This window comes from Haliaeetus leucocephalus, unplaced genomic scaffold (assembly GCF_000737465.1).
Source record: "Haliaeetus leucocephalus isolate CR32 unplaced genomic scaffold, Haliaeetus_leucocephalus-4.0 Scaffold802, whole genome shotgun sequence".
NCBI lineage: Eukaryota > Metazoa > Chordata > Aves > Accipitriformes > Accipitridae > Haliaeetus > Haliaeetus leucocephalus.
The window spans coordinates 2,188,652-2,210,328 of record NW_010973238.1 but is presented as its reverse complement, the minus strand read 5'-3'; the positions used below and the strand labels follow the sequence as shown (position 1 = coordinate 2,210,328).

At 42.7% G+C, this 21,677-nt stretch overlaps 1 protein-coding gene across 4 annotated transcripts in view; it reads left to right on the top strand.

Moving 5' to 3' along the window:
• The window catches only part of FBRSL1 (fibrosin-like 1), a 407,425-nt gene that overhangs the window by 297,386 nt on the left and 88,362 nt on the right, over positions 1-21,677 (top strand). For all 4 annotated transcript variants that reach the window (XM_010581697.1, XM_010581696.1, XM_010581694.1 and 1 more), the window contains one exon: positions 7,613-7,666. In XM_010581697.1, the coding sequence (XP_010579999.1) occupies positions 7,613-7,666 (54 nt within the window). The remainder of the gene's footprint in view (positions 1-7,612; positions 7,667-21,677) is intronic.

The window sequence follows — 21,677 nt, the reverse complement described above, 5'->3', positions numbered from 1 at the left end:
AAAAAAAATTAAAAAAATTGAATCGTTGCCTCCATCGGGCCGCAGAGAGCGGGGCCGGGTCGACACCCCCCTGGCAGCACCCGAGCCGGGGGGGGCTGCGCTGCTGAGCCCGGGCGGCCCCGGGCTGCTCCCGCCCACGGGTGACCGTGACGGAGCGAGCCGGCAGCCGCCCGGCTTTGTAGGCGCGTCAATGGTCCCCTTCAGCAGAATGTCGCGAATTGGCTCTTTCGGGGTGTTTTCTTGGCAGGCTGGGTGTCGTAGCAGGCTGCCGGATGAGGACGATGTTATTTGTCTGGGATTGCTGGCTCTTAAAAACGGTAACAAACTTAAAAAAATCTGTAGCCGGCGGTTAACCCCTTCGGCGCAGGCCAGAGCCCCTCTCCTCACAAAGAACAGCAAGTTTTAAAATGGACTTCGTGGATTATTTTTTTTTCCCCCGTGTGTCTTTTGGCCTGAGAAATAACCCGGCCGCCTCCCCGAGCCTGGCAGACCGTGCTGGCCGCGCCGAGACGCGGGGCGCGGGTTGGCTGCCCAGGCGTTGTTCTTGTCCCCGCGTCTGCTGCTGTGCCCCTCTGCTTAGCTTGAAAGAAAAATTTAATCCAATTAAGAAATTAAACCTTGTCTGTTTAAAAGTGACAAATTTGAAAAGGGGAAGGGGGGGGGGCAGCAAAGTAAGATTTCCAGGTCACTGGTTAACTAAAGATGGTTTGGAAAAAGAGCTCAGGAGTAAGGCAAGGGCAGAGGGAAGGAAAGAAGGACCTTTTTAAATGGTAAAGGCTTGTACGTCTCTCTGGAATTTAAACTGTTTTTTAGGCTTGTAAAATCTTCTTGAAGTTGTGCATTTATCTCAGGAGGCTGCTTGCTAGCTAATCTTCTCAAGGCATGTCCTGATTTTTTGTAACATTACAGTATCTGAGGTCCTTTTAACCTAATTTTGTAACAAAGATAATTTCTTGTTATGTAAGTTACTGTTCTGAATGATTGCTTTGGGTCTTGGAGATCGTCCTTAACCGGTCTCCCCTGTGCCGCAGAAACTGGGATTATTTACTTCGTTAACAATTCTTGAAAGAAAGCCTCGCTTAACTGGAAAAGGCTGCTAAGGTATTGCAGGAAAATAGTCTTCCCATTCTTCTTTCTAGAGAGTTAAATCTTTGGTCATCCCTGATCAGAATTTACTTCAGAGGTTTATGTTTATGTGTAAATCCGATTTTCCCCACATACAGACTTACAAGGGCGAGCTGCTTGATTTATACACACAGCATTAACTTCCTACAAGTGGCAGACTTCTAATGCTCTCTTCAAGAATTTTCTTCTTTGCTGACAACAGTTCCCTAAAACTGCCCTGTGCTAAAGCCAAAAGGCACTAGCTTGGGCTGCCTGGTTTTCTTTTCCAGACGAGATTAATGCTATAAAACAAGGAAGGCAGTATTGTATTTAGCTGGATACTGAGTTTTTGCTAGTACAGAGTGATTTTTTAAATTTTATTTTATTTGGAAGGTGGGTTATTCTGAGTGAAACCTTAAGCCTTGTTTATCAGAGGCGCAGTCTGTTCTCATAAACAAACGAAGGAGCAAAATATATCCCAGTGTTATTCTATCGGGACATGCAGTCATCTGTTGGACCTTGTGGCCTGCGCTGGCTACATCGAACAGCGGTGTCACAAGTAGCTCTGGAATTTTTAAGTTAAAAAAAGGATTGGAGTATGCTTTGAATTCCAGTGATAAACTACAGATATTTAGCAGTAGTTGCTATTTATTTTGCTCTGATTTTGCAAGAATGTTGCGATTTGAAGTGTTAACTTTCAGTAAGGGGTGCAAATATTAGTGTTCACTGTTGTTGCTTTTTAAACTAAAAAGTGTTAAGATGTTTAATGGTGGTATGTTGACAAAAGTGGCAATGAAAAGGGCTGCATTCTTCAGTGAGCCTGTGCTCACTGTCTGTGCTGTATGGTACTTTTGGAAAGCACAGATGTGTATGTCATTTTCTGCCTTAAATCTTTTCTTCCTCCTTTTTTTTTTTTCCCCCCTTGACTCCCAGCATCCTTGTGTTGAGTGACCCATAATAGCTAGGGATTGTGGTGTCTGGATAAATGTGAATATGAAGCAGTCTTTTTAAAGCCATTACAGAAGATTCAGTCAAATAAAATTATTTGTATCATAGGAATAGGAAATGTAAGCTGGTTAATTTTAATTACTTCATGAATTTACAAGATCTGAAGTCAGGCAGGTACAAGAATGTGTTGCTCCTCACTTAATAGCATGTTTGAGCAAAGATTGGCATTCTGCATCAGAAGTGGAAATTTTAGGTTTTCTTGCAGTCAGTCGTTTATCCTTCTTGAATAAAGATGGAAATTCTGAACTAGGTAAAGAAATATATGGTTTTACCAGAGATGATTTCCTAGACTGATCAATTACTAGGAGATGTAATGAGAAATATACTCCGCAGGGAGAGGAAGGAGGGATTGCCATTACATAATATCCCTTGGGAGAATTTCTGTATCGCATAATGAGGTTGGTGATGGAGCATTTGGGGAAAATGCCGATGGATAGGAATTTGCTCTTCAGATTTCCATAAGCAAAACATATGACTGAAAAACAGGCTTGTTAAAAGTAGTACTGATACCTTAGTAGGTGGGTGCTTTGCCTCTATACACATTTCTTTTGTTCTCATAACTGCTATGTAAGAGATTAGGTAGCCGTAAGATTAAAATGTCCAGAAAATGAGAGATGCTAGTGAATAATTTCCTTACTTATTTAACACCAAGGGTAAACCATTAAGGGCTTGTGTTCTGTTCCAGGCTTCGTTAAATTATTTCTGTTTATCTGTTGAGAATAGGTCCTAAGGAAGAGAAAATCTCTAGCCTTAATGGTGTAAACACGAATGACCTTATTCTCATGCTGGTGAAAATTAAATGTATAGAAATGTGTATACGTGATGTTGTGGATTCAGTAAAACCCGGTAGCTGGATACGTGTTTTCAGAGTCCTTGTAATATCCTAAGGATCCTAGGAGCTGACTTACGGATGGAGAAGAAAGCGCTTGTTAACAATTACTTAAATACAGCCTTACTTTCTTAGTAGTAGTTGCCTTAAGCAGGAAAATAATTCATTTCCTCACACCTGCCCTTCAGCATTTTTCATGCTCGGGGTCCAGGAACCGAACGCCGAGCTGGCCGGCAGCGCCTGCCCGCGCACGGGCTCAGAGGTGTTAAAAGCAACAGAGGAAAAAGGTGAACAATCTTAACACCTCTGTCACTGCTGGGGAATTTGCCTAATTTGAGTTGCTCGTTTAAAATCTGAGCGCTGGTGATCCTAGTAATTTTTCAAATGACTTGTCCAGCTTTTGTCCCTCGAGTTACAAACGTGTTCCAGCTTTGCGGGTTTCTCAGAAAATCGCCTTGACGCGGACTCCAGCAGCCGAGGTGGCGCAGTGACCCCTGATGGTGGCTCTGGTAATCGAGGCAGGTTTGCACAGCTGTCACTATTTTTAGGAAGTTAAAGGTGCAATGGCTGGTTTGAAGGCCAGGCCCCGATTTCAGCATTTCATTGATAATATTTTGTAGTATTTTGTGTGCCACCTTGTGGCTGCCGGCGCACATTGCAGTTGTTGAGGTGTGGCTGGGTTTCATAGGACAGTCCCAATTTTAGTGTCTTCTTGATGGTTTTATTTTGTGTGTCAGGTTAGTGTCAGTTATCTGTTCTGATTCACCTGACATTGACTCAGTTGCAAGATCCTGGTTATTGGAAATGCGCACCAGAGTGGTGGCTGCTCACTGCTTTCAAAGTTTGTGGCAGGGCTTGGCTTTCCATAAAGGTGGAAGATGGTGCTGGATTTAAGCACTGAGAGTTACATAATGGAATTAGTGACGTTTCTGTACCCTGTAGAAAAGGTCGCCATCAAGGAAACTGAAAATATATGTGACCGATACCGGTAGAAGGACTTGATTGCAGATGGTAACACCGGGGTGGTAATCTTCTTCGCTGCCCTGTCCCATTGCCCTGCCAGAGTTTTACAGATAGTGACCCCTGTGTTAACCGTCTCACAGACGTGGTTTAGCCTGAGAGCATCTCTCAAGGTAGCTAATGTCATTTTAAATGCTAAGAATGGCAAGCTGTGATTGTTGGTTCTTGTAAACTTAAACTAGGATGGTGCTCTTGACATGGCTATAGAAAAGCAGGTTCTCCAAAACATCCATTTGTACCTTATATGGCTGTATTGAAAGGGTTACAGATAAATAAAATGTGTGTTCTTTAATACTACAAAAATAAACCTTACTGTGTGGTGGGTGGTAGGAGAAGAGCTAGAGTTTACATGAAGACAGCATTTCAAGGTGGCTGTTTGTGTTGTTACCAAAGATATTTCTAGCTTGCTTATAAAATGAGATTTTTTAAAAAAATATTTTTAATTTTGAAAGTACTCAGCCTAGCTTATGTTCTTGCGGAAAAAATGTTACAGCCAAATTGCCCTGGAAGGTAGCTACAAGATTTTTAATACTGAGTTAAAGCAAGCTGGATACGTTGTTCACCATAATCTTTCCATGGGGGGTAAAAACCATCTGTACATGGATGCTGTTTCTGTAGTAACTGCTATACCAAAGGAGAATCGAGGACATAATGGGTATAAATCTTGGGGGGTTTTCCATGGAATAATCAACGATAAGAAGCATTTAGGCTATTAAGATACCTGCGAGTTACTCCAAAGCTGTAGGTTATAGAGTTATAGTATAGTCTGCCTTCAAAATGGTTGGAAATCCATCATAAATATCTCTTTACCACATACCTTCTATCTCTATGGATGATTGGCTCTCTAGTAAAGCCTTCCGTAGAGGGTGTACTGTAATCCTTTTATGTTACTTCTTCAGTGCAGATTACGCAGCAAGAAATAATTAGGAGATTAATTTTCACCTGTCACTGCCAATAATAGATAACCTTGATACAGTGACAGGGCTAGGAATTTGGGGAGCGGAAAAGCATTTAACCCTGTGGTGATTGCTGCAGGGACCAGGCAGAAAATGGTTGCCAGAACATGACCTCCCTGCTCGCTGTCACGAAAAGGGAGAGACGTGTTAGTCTTTCAGCTTCCTCGTCTCCCGCGAACGCTTTGCCTTTATCCACGAACGTGCGCTGTAAAATTCGCTCTGTGCCGCAACGGTGCCACACGCGCCTCGTGCTAATCAGCCCGGAGCAGACGTCGGAGACCTTTGTAGCCTAGTCTTTTAATTCAAATGCAGTTCTGTTGCTTTTCATGATTTCAATTCCCAATCTGACTGGTATTCCTAGCCTGCTAGGGAAAAGAGGAAATTAATGAAGATGGCTTCATTAGGCAGAGTGCAGTTTAGCCCTTGCTTCTCTCCAACAAATGCAGCTGAAAAAGCATCCCAGAAGTAACTGTGCTTTTGGTCTTCAGAGAAAGCAGAGCTGAGGTGTTTCTGCTCCCTTTCAAAATTAATTACTAGCTCACATCAGGTGAGCTTAAAAATGTAGCCTATGCTATAAGACAGTGAAGGGAAATGAGAAGGGGAAAAAAGCGCCACCCTTCCCCCTCCACTTCTTTTTTATTTTTTTTCTTTTGTGCTGAAGTTTAAATCTACAATCTGTTGAAAATGTAATGGGAAACCAGCCTACAGAAAATGCCATTATTCATATCATCGTGAGCTCATTTATTTTATCTGCAATAGTAATGATAAGACAGACTGCTTGGCAATGCTGATAAGCTGAGGAATATCTTAGAGCTATTTGTAAAAGTTAAAGCAGATCTTGGTACTGAGAGATAGGAAAACTGATGAGCCTTTGGGCAATCTGCAGAGCTGAAAGCTAATAAAGATTTTAATAGGAAGGCCTCATTAGGATTAGGGAGAAGATCTGTTATCTGGGATTTACACAACACAAACAGTGGGACAACTTTAATTTTTGCTTCTTTGTTCATTAAATACTATTGCTGAATGTGAAGCCTTTTAACTCTGACGTGGATCTCTTCGTACGTTCAAGGAGCCGTCACCAGCTAGCTGCTGGCTGAGCAGAGATGGAAGTGCAGTTTGTGTGGGAAGGCATTTGCCACACGTGAGAAATGCCAGAAAGCCGTCATATTCAGGGGCCAGTCACGTTTTGGAGGTGCAGAAATACAGTGGTTTGCAGGTGCCTGGGTGGGCGGGTTCTCAGTAGTGTGTTTTTTCTGTTGTGAACAATATTTCTCATCTTTGGGCCCTGGAGAGCATCTTTAGAAAGAAATTAACACGTTGCTGTTGTGTTGGTTCTCTTGATGGTGAGACTGAAATACCAGTACTGGATAGCTTGTCCGCCCACTTCAGCCTAATGGGGTGCTAACTCCCAGTCCCACAGTGGTGGCTTTTTTATTGTGATCACCTCATTAATACAAAACTATTCTAGTAGAGGAGCTGTCTGCAATGCCACTGGAGTTGGTATGGTAGGAGTACGTGCCATGGGTGACCTGATCGAATGGTTTGGTAGTTACACAACAGGACTGATTTTAGCACCGTCTGCGTTCTTATACGTGTGATGTACAAAACGTTCACTTTTTGAGGACCCTTAGTGTGTGCAAACATCTATTACATGGGCTCAGCTGCTTTATTCCTCATACGTAGCACGGAATGTAAGGTGCATGTAAGCTGCTGAAAGAGCATTAGTTTATCCAGGGTTTACAGATGTATATAATATTTTTTCTCAAGGACCATCCGAACTTTTTTTGTGGTTGAACTGAATTGTAAAGCAGGAGGAGAAGCCATGCTGGAACATTCTTTGGTTTGCTTTTGAGGTCCAAGCCGTGTTGTAACCTGACTCTCACTAACCTGCAATTTAAACCGTTCCTACACACAGCCTATGAGATCTAGTTGAACCTGTAATGCAGATGAAACGTTTTGTTAGGTGATACCCATGCTGGCTGTGAAATGCCACTTGTGTGACCACACCTGTGCTTGGGAGCTGTCTGGTTTCTTCCTTGTGTAGAGCACACACGAGTGCAGGGGTCTCAGCTTCTCCCCCATTTTCATGGCACAGACCAACTCCTCTCCTGCTGCTGGATCCAATAACCCTAGTGGTAACTACAGTAACATTGCTTCCATGGAAGAGTAATATTGGGAAAGTATGTTCTTGTATTTTCGGTTGTTTTTAATACGATGTAGCAGCCAAAACCCAAAAGGGAGTGCGGCATCACGAGCCACAGAGAAGTCTATTACAGACCGTGGTTTGGGATCTGCTGGTTAAAACCAGTGGTTTCACAGGGCCTACAGTGGACAGTGTAATGATAGATTTAACTCCAAGTATTCCATCTTCCATGTGCTTGAGGAACTTACTCAGAGCAGCTGCAGCTGTAATCCCCTCCCTTGTGCCTTCACCAGCGTGGAGACAGATGGGTAGGGCTGGGAGGAAAGCACCCTGCACCTACTGCCCAGGACAAAAATAAATTTCTCATGGCGGGTTGGTGTCAGTTTGTTGCAGCTTGTTTGTAACAAGTCACAGTTTAGGTCAGCAAACCAGTGTGGCCTCCTAAAGAACTAACGCTATTTGCACTTAACATGTTGCTCCAGCAAGGCTGCCATTTGAGAAGTTTCTAATATTTATGTTTGATATGAATGAAACTTTTTGTTTTGTCTGTAGACCGCAACGGAACTGGAGCTGACTCGTATCAGGAGTGCCTTGATAACAAGCAAGGTATGAGATCAAGTCTCTCCAACATGGGCACTTGGGACTGATTTAGCTTGATTTCTTGCAGCTGAATTGGTTACTGTCTCTGTCTCTTGCACTCTCTCTGTCTCCCTTTTTTTTTTTTCTTTTTCTTTTTTTTTTTCCCCCACTGTCTCCAAGCCAATTCACTGTTAACAGTTCCATGTCAGCTAACCTGTTAGCTCAGGGTCTCATTACACATTTGTGATGAGGCTTCTCGTTTCTAGCACCCCAAACACTCTGTTATTAAGGGAGGAAGTGGGAAGGTTGTAAAACAAAAGTAGCATGTGCACTTGCTTGCAGCTATCTTCTTCCTTGAGGTTTAGTTGCACAGCAAAGCAGAAAAATATTAAAGTAAAAGTTGAGTTAAAGGAAGGCACGTGCTAGGCTGGGTTACCTCAGTGCCAGACATCCTGTGATATTTTGTGTGCTGACATGCTGACTCAGACTTGTCCAGCCTGCTGTCTTCTCCCATGGCAAAGTTGATCAGAGCTGGAAAAGCCTCTTGTGACTTACAAGGGAGTGATGATGGTGAGGGAAGAACCTGTTATCCTTTTACTGTAAACATGGAAAGAAGAGTCACATCAGTAGAAATGAAAATTGTAAAAGTATCTCAGAAACAGGACCCAAAGGCAAGGTTATTGATTTTGTATTTAGAAAAAGAGTTGGTATATTATGTTCTCTTCAGATGTCCTCTCTGAGAGTTGCAATCAGAAGTGCTACTCCATTGCCATAACCGTGTAGTGACTATCGAACCTTCTGGTAATCAGGGAGAACAAGCACACTTCAATCCAGAATTTCATTCATTACAAGCTACAGCAAAGAGATAAGAGAAAATGCTTATCCTAACCAGGTTATAGGCATCAGTTACATGTCAGCTTTTTACCCTGCTGTTGACCCGGATCTGTGACAGTAGCTAAAATGATCATTTGCTGAAATTCTGACCCTTGTTGCATAATTTTCTAAAGTCGTACCAAGAAACACATAAAAGCTGTCCCTGTTTTGGTGCTTGGTTGGGCTTGGTGTCTTCGCTTTCAGTATCCATCAGTCAGTGTTATATGTGCTCCAAGTCAAAGCTGCTGTGAAGTGCATCCCCCCTGCTGTTGTTGGGTTTGGGGTGGGGTTATTTGGGGGGGGGTGGGGGGTTTTTTTGCTTGTTTTGTTTCCCTCCTCTCAAAAAAAAAAAAAAGCAGTACATTGTCTCTCTGGTGACCTTTACGCTCATCTTTTTTCACTACTTTTCTCTACTGATTGTAGTAAATACCTAATCATTGCTAAGCTTTCATTTCAGAAGTTACAACTGGAAGACTAATGTGGAAGAACTGTAATCAATAATGCCTTTTTAAATTAGATTAAGTTTAGAAGTCTTCTAGACCAATGTAATTCAGGATGTTCCTTTGATAGATAGATCGTTTGTTCTTAGGGAGAACAATTTTTTCCGGTAACCTTTTTCTGGTTGGCGGTGGGGAGTGTTCCATTTGACATTTCATAGAAAGCAACTGAGTTTCAGGTTTTAAAAAAATCGAGTATTCTCATTTTGGGAAACCAATTGCAGTCCCTTTGATGTGCCAGTTACCCTGGTTTATCTGACAGGTGGTATTAAATGGCATTATATCCATCACTTTCATTTGTCTGTCAGTACTCTAGATTTTTCTTGTAGCGTGGTGTTTGGTGGGTTTCTTTGACGTCGTTGTTAACATGTGAACAAGCTGTATCATTAGGAGTGCTTTCAATCCAGTATGAGTTGGATCTGGTTTGGGTAATTTACCATGTCCATGCTACATCATCATGTTTAAAGCAACAACCTTTAAGAACGCAGAGGTTTAAAGGGAAACGTATACGCAGTAAGTTGTAGGCAGTCCCTTACTGTCCAACCCACATTACATTTTGTGAGCATGCAGTAGAGTTGAATCCACCATTTGCAACAATTTACAGAATATAAAATATATAGCTGACAGCAGACCCATAATTCTGGTTGCTTACTGTTATGTTCAAAACAAAATGCCACCAATGGCTGGAAGTAGCGGTGGCTCTTTAAAAGTATTAAATCTTCAAGCTATGTGAAATGCAATTGCCATGGCTTCTTTTTATAACAGCATGCTTGTCTCCTAGAAATTATGCTATAATGAGGTTTGGTTTATATATTTTACCCCTTTCCTCATTAAAGTGCTATCTCTCGGAAGAAGCGCTTTGTGTCTTGAAATACTGCGCGGTTAAAATGAAGGCAGGTTTATAAGGATTTAATGTACTTGGGAGCCAAGGTTTTGCAGCTTTATGGCAAAGATGTTTTAACAAAGGGCTTTATGGTAAGGGTGTGCTGTATTTTAGTCAGGCAGTTGCTCAAGGGAGAATTTTCAGTGTGAGCACGTCACGGCAGCAAGGAGAAATTCAGAGGGAAACAGGCCTCTGAGATCCAGTCGCTGTCTTGGTTGATATTAAGTCTTAATTCTTTGCAATTTCAAGCCCTGAGTTTTTTTTACCTCTTGGCTCAAGGAAGACAAAGTCTTGTGCCATGTCATGCAACAACACGAGCAGGTCATTTAGGTTTCTCATTTCAGTGCTCAAAGGCAGGGTGCAGGAGAGCGCACCTGGGACAGCCACAGGTGGGATTATTCACCCCTTCTCAGGATTGAGCTTGTTTTTTCAGCATTTTATCTCCAATATTCATTATTAAAATCATACGCTAAAAGCAAGACTTTCTGAGTGTTTGGGGTTTGGAAGTGAAGAGGGCAGCAGTTTGGAGCAGTTGCCCATCCACCGCAGCAGAAGACGTGTCCTGGATCTGCCTGTTTCTCTGGGATACAGTTAATACCCCATGGTTTCCTGAGAGCCAGGGGGTTCTGCCATGGAAAACAGGTATAAAATTACAACCAGACACAGTTGTTGCTGGAGCTTCTCAGCTGGAACTCACTGTTATTATAAATAAAACAATTCTGTTTTGAAGGTTAGGCAATGAAAAGCACTTAGCTCGGGCCTTGGTGGCAGCCAGGAGACATAACCTCACATCCTTGAAACAGTGTGTTAGAGAGATGGTCTTGGAAACCGATTCCAACTATTTCATGTTTTCGTTTGTAACATCTTCTCTTATCCATAGAAAATTGTGTTTTACTTTGCTTCAGCGGTCTTCTCTCCATCCCATGCCCTCAGGTGGGCTGGTAATGGGTAATTCGCCCTACTGGGCTATAGCTTTCCAGGCAGAGCTACAGGTTCCTGCTGGAGGAACCCAATACCTTTCACTTTTCCAACTTCTTGTTTCTTGTGGAGTATCGTGGTTCTGTGTTACTTCCCCACAGATGAATTGGCTAGTATTTTTCAAAGATGAACATGGTTTCATCTTTCTGGTGGCACTACTGACTTCCTAGGACTCGTTGTATTTCTTTTCTGGTATTTTACACCACCTCCTAAATTCAGTACTGCTTATTGATTTTGTTAGCTCACCTCTAGAGGGAGGACGAATGTAATTTGGAGCAAAAATTGGGAGCAAGGGAGGAGGGTAGTTAATCTTGACAGTGATCAAAATTTGGCTGCAGTTGAGACAATAGCAGTGCCTCTGTCCTGACGTTATGGAGGACCGAGTGCTCCTACTCTGGGTTTGTGCTGTGAGTGGATCTCAGGCGGACTGGCAAGCAGTCGTTGCGGGCATAGGATGTCTGTAGGATTGGGCTTGATTTTGAAATACCGGCCATAAACTGAAGACTTTTCATCCTGTTACCAGTCCCCTGGGCCATGCAGTCCCAGTGTGTGTCATCTCCTATTAGTCTTGATGCAACCAATGACCTTGTTTGTGTGAGCACATTAAGCACAACATTAATATCTAATTTGACTACTTTGAATTCAGACAGGCTGTAATCAATCACCTGAACTCTCTTGACAGTGAATATGGCTGGATGGGATAAGGAGAACAGCTAAAATGCATGCTTGTGCCAAAACTCTAGGAAATTGGAAAACTACTTCTGAGCCTGTCTAGCTGATGTAACTGTAGCTGTTGGTGGAAACGGGTTCTTCACTGGAAAGCAAAAGCTGCAAAAGCAAGAAATTTGTGGTCTTTGTAAAGGTCTGTTCAGCTTTCTTCCTGCCTGTTAAATACCGGCATGGTAAATGATACTGCCAAGATACAGAGGCACCTTTTAGAAGATGATTTGGGAGAAGTTCTAACCTGTTCCAGTTTTTGGATCCCTTTTGAACCCCAGCAAGATTAGTTTCAGGATGGCAAAGATGAATTATGAGGCAGATAAATAAAAATGGCAGACTGGCATGGCTGGATTAAAAAGTGCGGTCAAAACAGTTCTGTCACTGAAGATGTTATTTCCATTAAATGTTTTGAGATTTAATATTGATTTCAGTGAAATTACCCTTGAAAACAGATTTCCTCCGAACCTTTGGTTTTATATATTTGTTTTGGAACTACTTTAGGAGGCGAAAAAATTAAACTTTTGCTTCAAACAGTTTTTATGTTTTGAAATTGGCTTTTTCCCCTGTATGAACTGTTTTAAAAATATTATTTATTATTTGTATTCCAGTCATGTCTATGCACTCTAGTTATGGGCTAAATGTCATTTTGCTAACCACAGTGCAGACTTGGGGGGGGACAGGACATCAGTTTCTGCCTGAAAAAGCTTTGGTTTTGTATTTCTGACTGGGGCTGCATTGATTGCCAGTGCCTATTTAAAAAAAAACAAAAAAAACCAACCTTCTCATTTTACAATATGTTGGCTGCCTTTTTGTTTAAAGAATTATAAATACATCAGCAGATTTTCCACAAAAACACATATGTTTTCTTCCTGATGAGCGTGATGATGCACTGAGAATCCTTGCAAGAGGCCTTGAATCTCCTTCAAGTAGAGGATAGTGCTGAGGTTGAAATTGAAATTTTAAATAACTCCCTTCATTAAAAAAGATGCTGGTGGGGCCTTGTTAGCAGAAGAATTGCCATTTTCTGACTAATTTTTTTTGCCAGCATGGGAACAAAGAAAGAAAGGAGGAGGCAGAATAAAAGCTTGTGTGAGTGTACGTACAGAGGCTTCAGCTCTCTAAACTGGTAATGGTATCTGGAAAGAGTCCAGGCTGTTGTAAATATGAACTTTTGTCAATATTCCCCAAGCTTCTTTGGACTCTAGGGTGGGCTTTATTAGCTGAAGGTCACACCATTGTGCTGTCTCCCTCTCCTGAGACCTCTGATACCTTCCTGAAAGGACAGCCCATTATCCCTGAGCTTAGAAGCCAGCTTTCTCTTCAGTGGCGCTGAAGCTGATAAGCTTAAGAGGCATATTTCATCCCCCCACTGCTGCTTTCAGGAGACAAACAGTGTTTATCATTCCTGATTAATTCCAGTTGAACAAAAAAATAAAATAGGAGGCATGTGTGTGTGCACACATGTGCACACGCACAGAGACAGAGTTGACTTTTTTTTTAGGCTGGTCTTCTTGCATAACAACAACTCACCGCACTGGCCGCAGCCAGCAGCGTCTGGTGCTGCCTCTCTGTTTTTCCGAGGTGGTGTGTCCAAAGATTGATTCGGTAATGTGAGAGGATCCTGGGCTGTGATCAGTGTAAAGAGACAGGGGTGGAAAGGGGGACTGGGTAGCAGCAGCCTGAGCATCGAGGTTGGAATTGATTTGTGGCAATTAAGCATTAAGGTCTGTGAGAGCAGGACCACCCGCTGGGAGAGTGGCTTTCCATCACCTGCAAAAGATGAATGGCCCAAGGAGAGAGAAGGGCAGGGATTTCATACTCAGCTACCTGAAAAGAATCGTAAAAACATAGTGTATCTAGCTTCTGTATCTTGCAGCCCTGTTCATCACAGCTAAATCCCTTTGCTGGGAATTGTCCACAAGAGAGTTGGAAGATACAAATGCTAGTTGCTTCTACTGCTTTGGTTTCTCCATTTCTGTCTTTGGATCTGGCTTGAAATTTGTCAGGAGGTGTCTTGCTGATTTTCTTGTTACTACTGTTTCGGTAGGAATGTCTTCCATACATGGCTCCTGGTTTCTTAGGGTTACTTTTTTCCTTGTACTGAGATGCAGAGTATAGAATGAATAACAATGAATAACACGTGCAATGAATAACATATTGTTCCTCTTGACGCTCCTGCAGCTCTGTAAAATGCGCAGGTGGCATGCCCTAGTGGCTGGGGCATCCAGGGCAGGAGACCTGTGTTGTGTTCTCCTCTCTGGCACGGCCATGCTGTGCAAGACGCCTCGTCTGCCTGTGCCTGAGGTTTTCGAGTGGAAAATGAGAACGTTGGTACCGTACACAGTCCTGTTTGTTTGGATGACCACGTAGCTGCAGCCCAAGTTAGGCTGTTTACAAAGGGCTCTGTATTTTCCTTCAGTTTTGTTGTGTTGGGCTTGCCGAGGTTGAGGAGTCAAAGAAGAGATCACACATGGCTGAAAGGAGCCTCTTGGTACCTGTACCAGAGGAGATGATATTTTACTCCGTAAAACTCCAAATTTTTCAGCCTTTATAAAAAAAAAAAGTAAAAATATTAGAGCTGTGGTGTGTGAACTGCTTTCTCGCACTTTGCTTTTTGTTCATATTGAACAAATGGGCCCCAACAGCCATTAAGGGGCTTCACCACTCTGCCCCCGCCTCTGTTGCCAGGCTGCTGCTCATGCAGAGGTGTATCAAATGCTGCACTGGACAAAAGCAAACCAACTGCTTAATGTACGTTGCATCAAATCTTTGTTTCGCTTGCCACCTGGGCCATGTTTAAACCAGATTCTTGGTACTCGGGTTACAATTAACTTCATTTCCTTTGCCAGAACAGGCAGAGGTGGAACAATATTAAAAATAATTTTACAAAACTGTGTTTACTTCTCACCAGTGAGGACCGTGTTCAGAGATGGATTTTGCTATTATGGTTCCAGCGCTAGTGTAAACAGAGTCTAATGGGAAAGGCTGTAAAATAATAGGGCTAGTGGTCATCTTCACAGAAAAAGGAATTTCCATAATGCATTTCAAACTGGAATAGATCTGAAGCTTTGGCTGACCAAACACAACTAGCATTTCCATTTTAAAATGTGTATAGTAGCATGAAATGGGAGTGGTGGGCCTCTAATATTATTTTTTCAAAGGTAAACTGCACAAGCCTGTGGGAATTGGGGGCACTGACTTTTAGTTTGTGGATTGGGTTAAACTTGTCATTCTTCACATAACATAGAATACAGTTAAGTTTTAGATGAGAACTTCCTTAAATATACCATACTCTTTTTTAAGGGTAAAGTAGATTTGAGGGAGAAAATTACTTTGAAATCTTAGTGAAAGGTTCTGAAACTATGTGTATGGCTCTTTCTCTGGATTAGTTAACATGGTGGAAAGATTTTTATTAGTCCAGTGGTGCACCATAGACTGCAGTAGGGTACGTACTTGCTCAAACCACGAGTTTGGTGATAAGTGAAATGTTAATATGTGCTTGGCAGAGCTAGCTCTTAATTTCCCTTAAAATGGAGGGGGCAGAAATGATCTCATCAGACAAGATGTCTTTGGGCTACTGCCCACCGTTAGGTATGTCCTAGACAAGATTTATTTACGTGGTGTGGACGGATTATTTCCCTTTCCCTCCCTGAACCTGACCTGCGGTAGCTGTTAGCAAAAGAGCTTTCCACCTCCTGTATTGCAGGAAGCATTTTAGCTCTTGTTGAAATATGAAGCTCCTTTCCTTTATTAAAATTAAGAACCACTTTCTCACATGGCAAAGTGATAATAAAGACTGAAATTGGATCTATAACTTCATGAAAAGAAAGAGATTTTTTTTGAAGACAAATCATGCATGGTAATACCTCCATTGTTCTCTCGCTGTGTTCTTTGTATTGCTTAACTCCCTGCGAACAAAGAACCCATAACTGGAATTGTAAAAATAATCCAGGCATTTAAGTCAAAACTCAAAAGGCCCTTGGGAATCTCATGCAAAGGTGTGCCCTTGAAATGGTGGTTTATGAATTGTCTGAACAGGTTTGAACATCCTGGCCCTGAGGAAATCTATGGGAATTTTGCCGCTGACTGCAGTGGGGTCAGGATTTCACGCTTGGCGCTTTGTACATACTGCCGGGCATTGAGCGGAGCCGTCTTTCAGTCTTTGAGAAAGTCTGACTCCCTCTTCGCAAGGAGGCAGGAGATTTTCTAGTTGGCTGCACTTGTGAATTCTAGTTAAGGGAATTGCTTTTGGTCCCCCCATCTTTGTCACTTAAACAAACATGCAAACTGGAAACATGCACTTGCTTGAGCTTCAGCAGCAAGTGCCTCCTCAAGATCTTTTGTTACTGATCTAGAACTTAAACTGGTTGGGAAAGTGGTTTTACGCTAAGGTTCAACCCTGCTTAAATGAAGTCAATTGGGCAGAGAGATGGGAAATTTTATTCCTAGGTGCCATTCAAATATCTGAACCCAGGTAGTTTGAAGTATGAAGGTTCATTCTCTGAGCTTGAACATATATCAGTACGGAGGTTGTATTGTAAACTGAAGCAGTGAGTACTTCCTCACCAGTTTATTGCAAAATAATGTGTTTTTAAAAGCACAGGTCTATCCAGGGTCAAAGTCACTGGGAAAGGAGGGTGCTTAAATGAACAGTGAGGGAATTAGTCCAAAATTTTCATGCTAACCAAGCTATTGATTCAGCTAACCAAGGCCCTTTGAAACCTGCTTGAACATAGAAGTTAGCCCTGTTTGAGCAGGAGGTTCTGCCAGATGACCTCTTAAAGTCCTTCCCACTTAAGTGACTCTGTGGTTCTCTGGTTAGATGGCTCTCATGCCTGCCAGGGTATTTGAGCAAACCACTCGATTGTCTGACTCTGATCATTGTAAACATAGACATCATCTTCCTCTGTCGTGTAACAGTCCAGAGAGAGGAGAGGAGGGTCACCAGAGTTGTAGCAAATTCCCCTTTGTCGTCAGTCTCCCAAATTCATGGTGTGGTGGCCAGTGACATCAGCTGTTGTTTAAGATCTGCTATTGATGGAGTAAGCTCTGTATATAATGAAAAACAAAAACCAAAGAAAGCATAATCCCAGAAAAAACATGATCCAGGGCTTCAAGAAAATTGGAACACTTAAGTTACCTAATCGTAGTTCTCCATCAGGAGAAAAAGATTAGGAAAAATTACTAGAAAAAACCTTCTAAGCTTGCAGCAACAATATCCCACAGACCATTGTCAATCCAAAGTAATCCCATGACACTCAACAAACTGATTTCTAGCAAATTTGTTTGTAATTAATACTAGTAGAACTTAGATCAAAAAAGTAGGCTGTGTGCCCTTCGTGTTACTATCAGTAGTTGGAAAGGGGAGTTGGAAGGCTACATCCCGTGTACAACACAAAAGTTTATTTAGGCTTCTCTGGCACTCAGGGGATTGCAGAAATGTTGCAGTGGCTGAAAGATTAGCCATAACTTTTTTGTGTTTAGCTGTAATGGAATGTGCAAAAACTTAAAAATTCCTTGAAAGTGCCTGGAGAGACCCAACCATGGCGTCAGCAGGAATAGGCATTGAAAGCTGCTCAAGAGAGTGATGTTTCTCAGAATAGTTAGCAAAAAGTAACAATCACAACCCAGTATGGACAGTTAGAAAATGTTAGAAGTAAACGGTTAATTTTTCTGAACTTTTCCTTGCCCAAACACAGCTAACAGACACTTTTCAAAAAAAAAAAAAGCTTGGTTGTTCCTCACTGTAGCTCTCTTGAGGGCTTTCCTTAATGAGCTGTCTCCTTCTGTCCAGTATGGAAAGAAAAACAAAAGAGTTAGAGACCTTCCTTTGTCCCCATGTGATTTTAATCTGATTCATTCATTCCTAATCATCTTGAAGGATTATAAAAACAAAACCTGTTAAATCTTGGTTCTTACTTCTTTTCTTTCTCTTCCAAACATCATCATTTGTTCTTTTATCATGTTGCATTTCTTTACCCATGAATCAGCTGCCTTTTTATTTTCTTTCTATATAACAAAAGTCGGGCGGGGAGGGAGGGGGGTGATGCGAGTGCTGCTTTCTTTGATTCGTTCGACACACAAGTGTTCCTTGGCCTTTCATACCGAGGAGTGGATGCAGCTCTTGAACAAATTGGACCTACTTGTTTGCTGGCCTAGGCCATCTTGTTATCCAGCCAGCTGTGTTTTGATCTTGGAGGGCTGTTTGAAGATTAAATTGAGACATCTTTTGTTACTATTAAGTGCAGTAATTAAATCAGCTCAGTGTTATTTAAGTGTGGAAAATGTCGCTTCGCTGGCCCATGGGTGCCTGAAGTTGCCATTAGACAGCTGTGTTGCTTCCAGTACTAATGATGAAGAGGTAGGAGAAAAGAGCCAAGTGCTCTCTAAATAATTTTCAACTCTTTCTGGGTTATGCCGGATCCCCTCCCTGCCTTTTTGTGTGATGTCTCTTGCTTGTCTCTCCTCAATTCATGAAGAACAAGGTTTTTGAGAGTGAACTTAAGCTTTTGCGCATGGAGAGCTGGAAGCGAGTGCCCTGTCCTGAGCGGAGGGTGTGGAGCAGCATGGGTGAAACGTTTGGCGGCACGGCCGGGTTCCCTGGATTGGCAGCTGCTACTCCATCTCTGAGTTTGCAAGTTGTTCGCTCTGTGAATGACAAAAGAGGCTGAGGGAGCAGGATGGATGCAATAAATGAGCAAAGTTGGCTGCTCCCCCCCCCCCCCCTTTCCTCCATAGAAGGGAGTCTGCCAATCAAGTCAAGCACAGCCAGTACATTTGTTCCCATGAGGGTCATTGTAATACAATTTGCTGGTGAAGACCGGCCTGACTGTGAAGTGGTGGCACCTGGGAGATGTGAATTCTGGCTTAGGCCAGGGCTGGTATCATTCAGAGGTCACCTGGGCTTAACGGGGTGAGAGTTGGTTGCCCTTACCCGGCCCCCTTTGCCTTCTGCTTGCCGGGCAGATTGCTTTGAGAGAAGTGGCTGGAGGTGATTGGCAGCAGGGAGCGGGGCAGAGAGAGGCTGGAAGAGAAAGCGAGATCCTCAGTGGGAGAAGCAGTTCTTTGGAGGTCGAGTATGTTTTAATGCCGGGTTAAGTTGCACAGCAGTGTTGGTTCATTGCTGCTGGCCGCACTGATCACTTGAGCGTTGCCTTGCTCTTTCCCATCGTGCCCTTGAGAAACCCTGTCTTACCCTCCTGCGCACAGCTGAACATACAGCCGCTGCTTTTGTGGTTCCCACGGTGAAATTCAGCAGCTCTCACTTCTCGACAGGGGAGCAGCAGACAGGATCGCCCACAGCCGGTTTCGGCTACCATCCTGCCTGCCGAGGCAGAGCAGTGCGCTGCCTCCCCGAGCCTGCGCTCCGGCCGTGCTTCTGAGCCGGCTTGTTGGTCTGTCCTCCCGGATGCACCCGACTCTCTGGCTTCCATCCCCAGTAATTGCCCAGCAACATCTATTTGCATTGCTTTGTACGCTTCTGTGTTTTATAGAGGGGGAAGTGTATTTGCACTTTGCGAGTGTTTTTGAGCTGTGGCAAGGACAGAAGTATGGCAGATGGGTGGGGATGAGAGAATCAGGAGCGTGATGAATCTGTTTTTCTTACCTTGTTTAAAATTGCCTGTTAAAATTCAGCAGCCGCACCTCCGATCAGCCTAATGGTGTCTGCCATGTTGCGAATACACAGTCATTAGTTGGTCCAATTCCTGCATGCTGAGGTAGGCGGGTGATGTGAATGCAAAGGAGATGGAGAGAATAGGAGTTGGGGGGGCAAAGGAAGGAGGGGGAGAAGCTTGGTAATACAGTGACAATGAAACATACGGTAGTCACACTGGAAAACTTTCTCCTTCATTAGCAGGGATCTGTTGAGTTTCTGCTCACATTAGGGTAATTAACACAAGTACAGATTGTTGAACATCTGTGCAGTTTAACTATATGGCCGGTTCCCAGGCTTTAAACAGGGCTGTGAGGAGCCAAATGCAAAGCAGTATGAAAAGCCCACACACTATTCATTTTACTGAAATTAGCATTTCTGGATGGAAGCTGATGTTGCACGTCAGCTATAAATTTTCTCTGGTCTGTTGCCAGGTTGGCTAATGATCTGAGGTTAGTGTTTGTTAATAATTTTTTTAAATTTGTTACTTTTAGTATTCTGGAGGGGAAGTTTCTATCTCACTCTTCTTTTCTTAAAAGGCAAAACAAAAAGCAAGCAAAACAAAGCATATGGGTATATTATATCTAATGTGCTTCTAATCTTTTTCCAATGGAAACCCAGGAAGGAATTGCCGGTTCAGCCTCCATGGGAGGCTGTTGGCTTCATGAACCACCAAGGCTTTTTAATATTTCTGACCAAACTGCGGTTTTAATTTTGTAGCCTTGTAAATGCCTGGGAGGCTCCGCTTACGATGTGTTGTAGATATGAGCTGTGTAAATAAAATGCAGAGCTTTGTCTGCAGGATGGTGGTTACACAGGTATTGCTTGTCCGCGCATCACCATCCCATAACTCTGTGTGTGTGTCTACACAGGGTTACCAGTATAAAGGTATAGCTGTATTTATGGATAGCCTTCTGTGTTGATTATCCCAGAGGACTGTTGTTTTGCTGTGGCATCTTGAAGATTCCTCCTTGCTTATTTTTACCCCACCAGCTGAGAGCATCTGGGCCATGAGGCTTGACGGACTCTTGAGCGTAATGGCTAGCAGCAGCGAGTTCCCCGTAGAGGGCTCTTCACGCCACACTTGCCTCTTATGCCTTAGTCCATCAGAGCCAGTGCTTGTTGGCCTTCAGGCTATGTAGCAGGACCACGTAATACTCTAGGTAGGTTTTTTTCGTTCTTTTTCCCTGTGTGGATAAGGACAGGCCATTTTTTCCTTAAATGGATGATTTGTGAAGCCTTCTTCACATGCGTTTCCTCATAATTCATGGTCAGGGTTTTGATAGCGAATTTTAAGCATCTTTTGACTTTGCACCTAGAAATTTTCACTGGGAACTTCAGACCAATGGTTTCAATACATGACTGTCCACAATTCTCTCTTCTTGATGTGATTCTCCTTGTGACTTTTTTTCTAACCATGTTTTGGTGTTATACAGTGTTCCCAGTTGTGTACTGACTTGGGTGCTCTGGCTGTACCTACACTTAAGCCTATGAGCAATATAACTGCATACCTGAATACACAAACACACCTGGTTTTGGATACGATTAAATTAAACAAATTTGTACCACACTAGAAACTTTTTGTGAAAGCAACTGTGCGTTTGAACCAAAGTGTGAAGGGTGTGCCAGGGCCCATAAAACCTTTTAATTCAAAAGTGCAGTGCGCAGAGATGCTGTATCATGAAGACATTGGCATTTTTTTATTAGTCATGTTATCTCTTTCAGATGCAGGTTTTAACATATGCTGAAATTAAAAAAAAAAAAAAAACTGACCAGTTTTTTCCACAAGTGGAATTGCTGTAAGACGGATAGCCCTTATCACTGGGACAACAATTAGTGCACCATGTGTGTCAGGGAATTTTATTTTAATGGAGAAGACATTCATGTGTAAAGATAAAAAGCCTACCAATGTGCATAAAAATAATAATCCTTATTAGCACTGTTTTGTCCCTGCTGTTTTCACTAAGCAAAAAAATTTCATTCATGGTGTTTTTTTTAATGTAATCCCTGTGGGCTGATGTGAACAGAGCTGACCTTTGAAACCCTACTTAAATTTTAAAAGGCTTGTATATTTTTTTGTATAATTGGGAAAGGAAGGGACTTGGTGGCTTGGAGGAAATGTAATTCTTGCCAAGGTGCAGCGATTTGGTCCTTTAGTTCACCTTCAGCTCCTGCTCTGTAATGGCTTACACTCCAGGCTAGAATTCAGCTTGGCATCGCTTGAAGTTGTTGGTGAAATTGTTGCCGTCGCACCCACCAGCTCCTCCACAGTCTGCTGACAAACACCAGAGCTTGCAGAGCTTCATATTCTTTGTGACCAAAAAACCTTCTGGGCCCAAAATGCAGTCTTCAAACTGAGTCCTGCAAATGTCTGCGCTTCAGGAGCACCATTGCCCATATGCCTATAAGACAGACCCATAAATACTGTGCTCA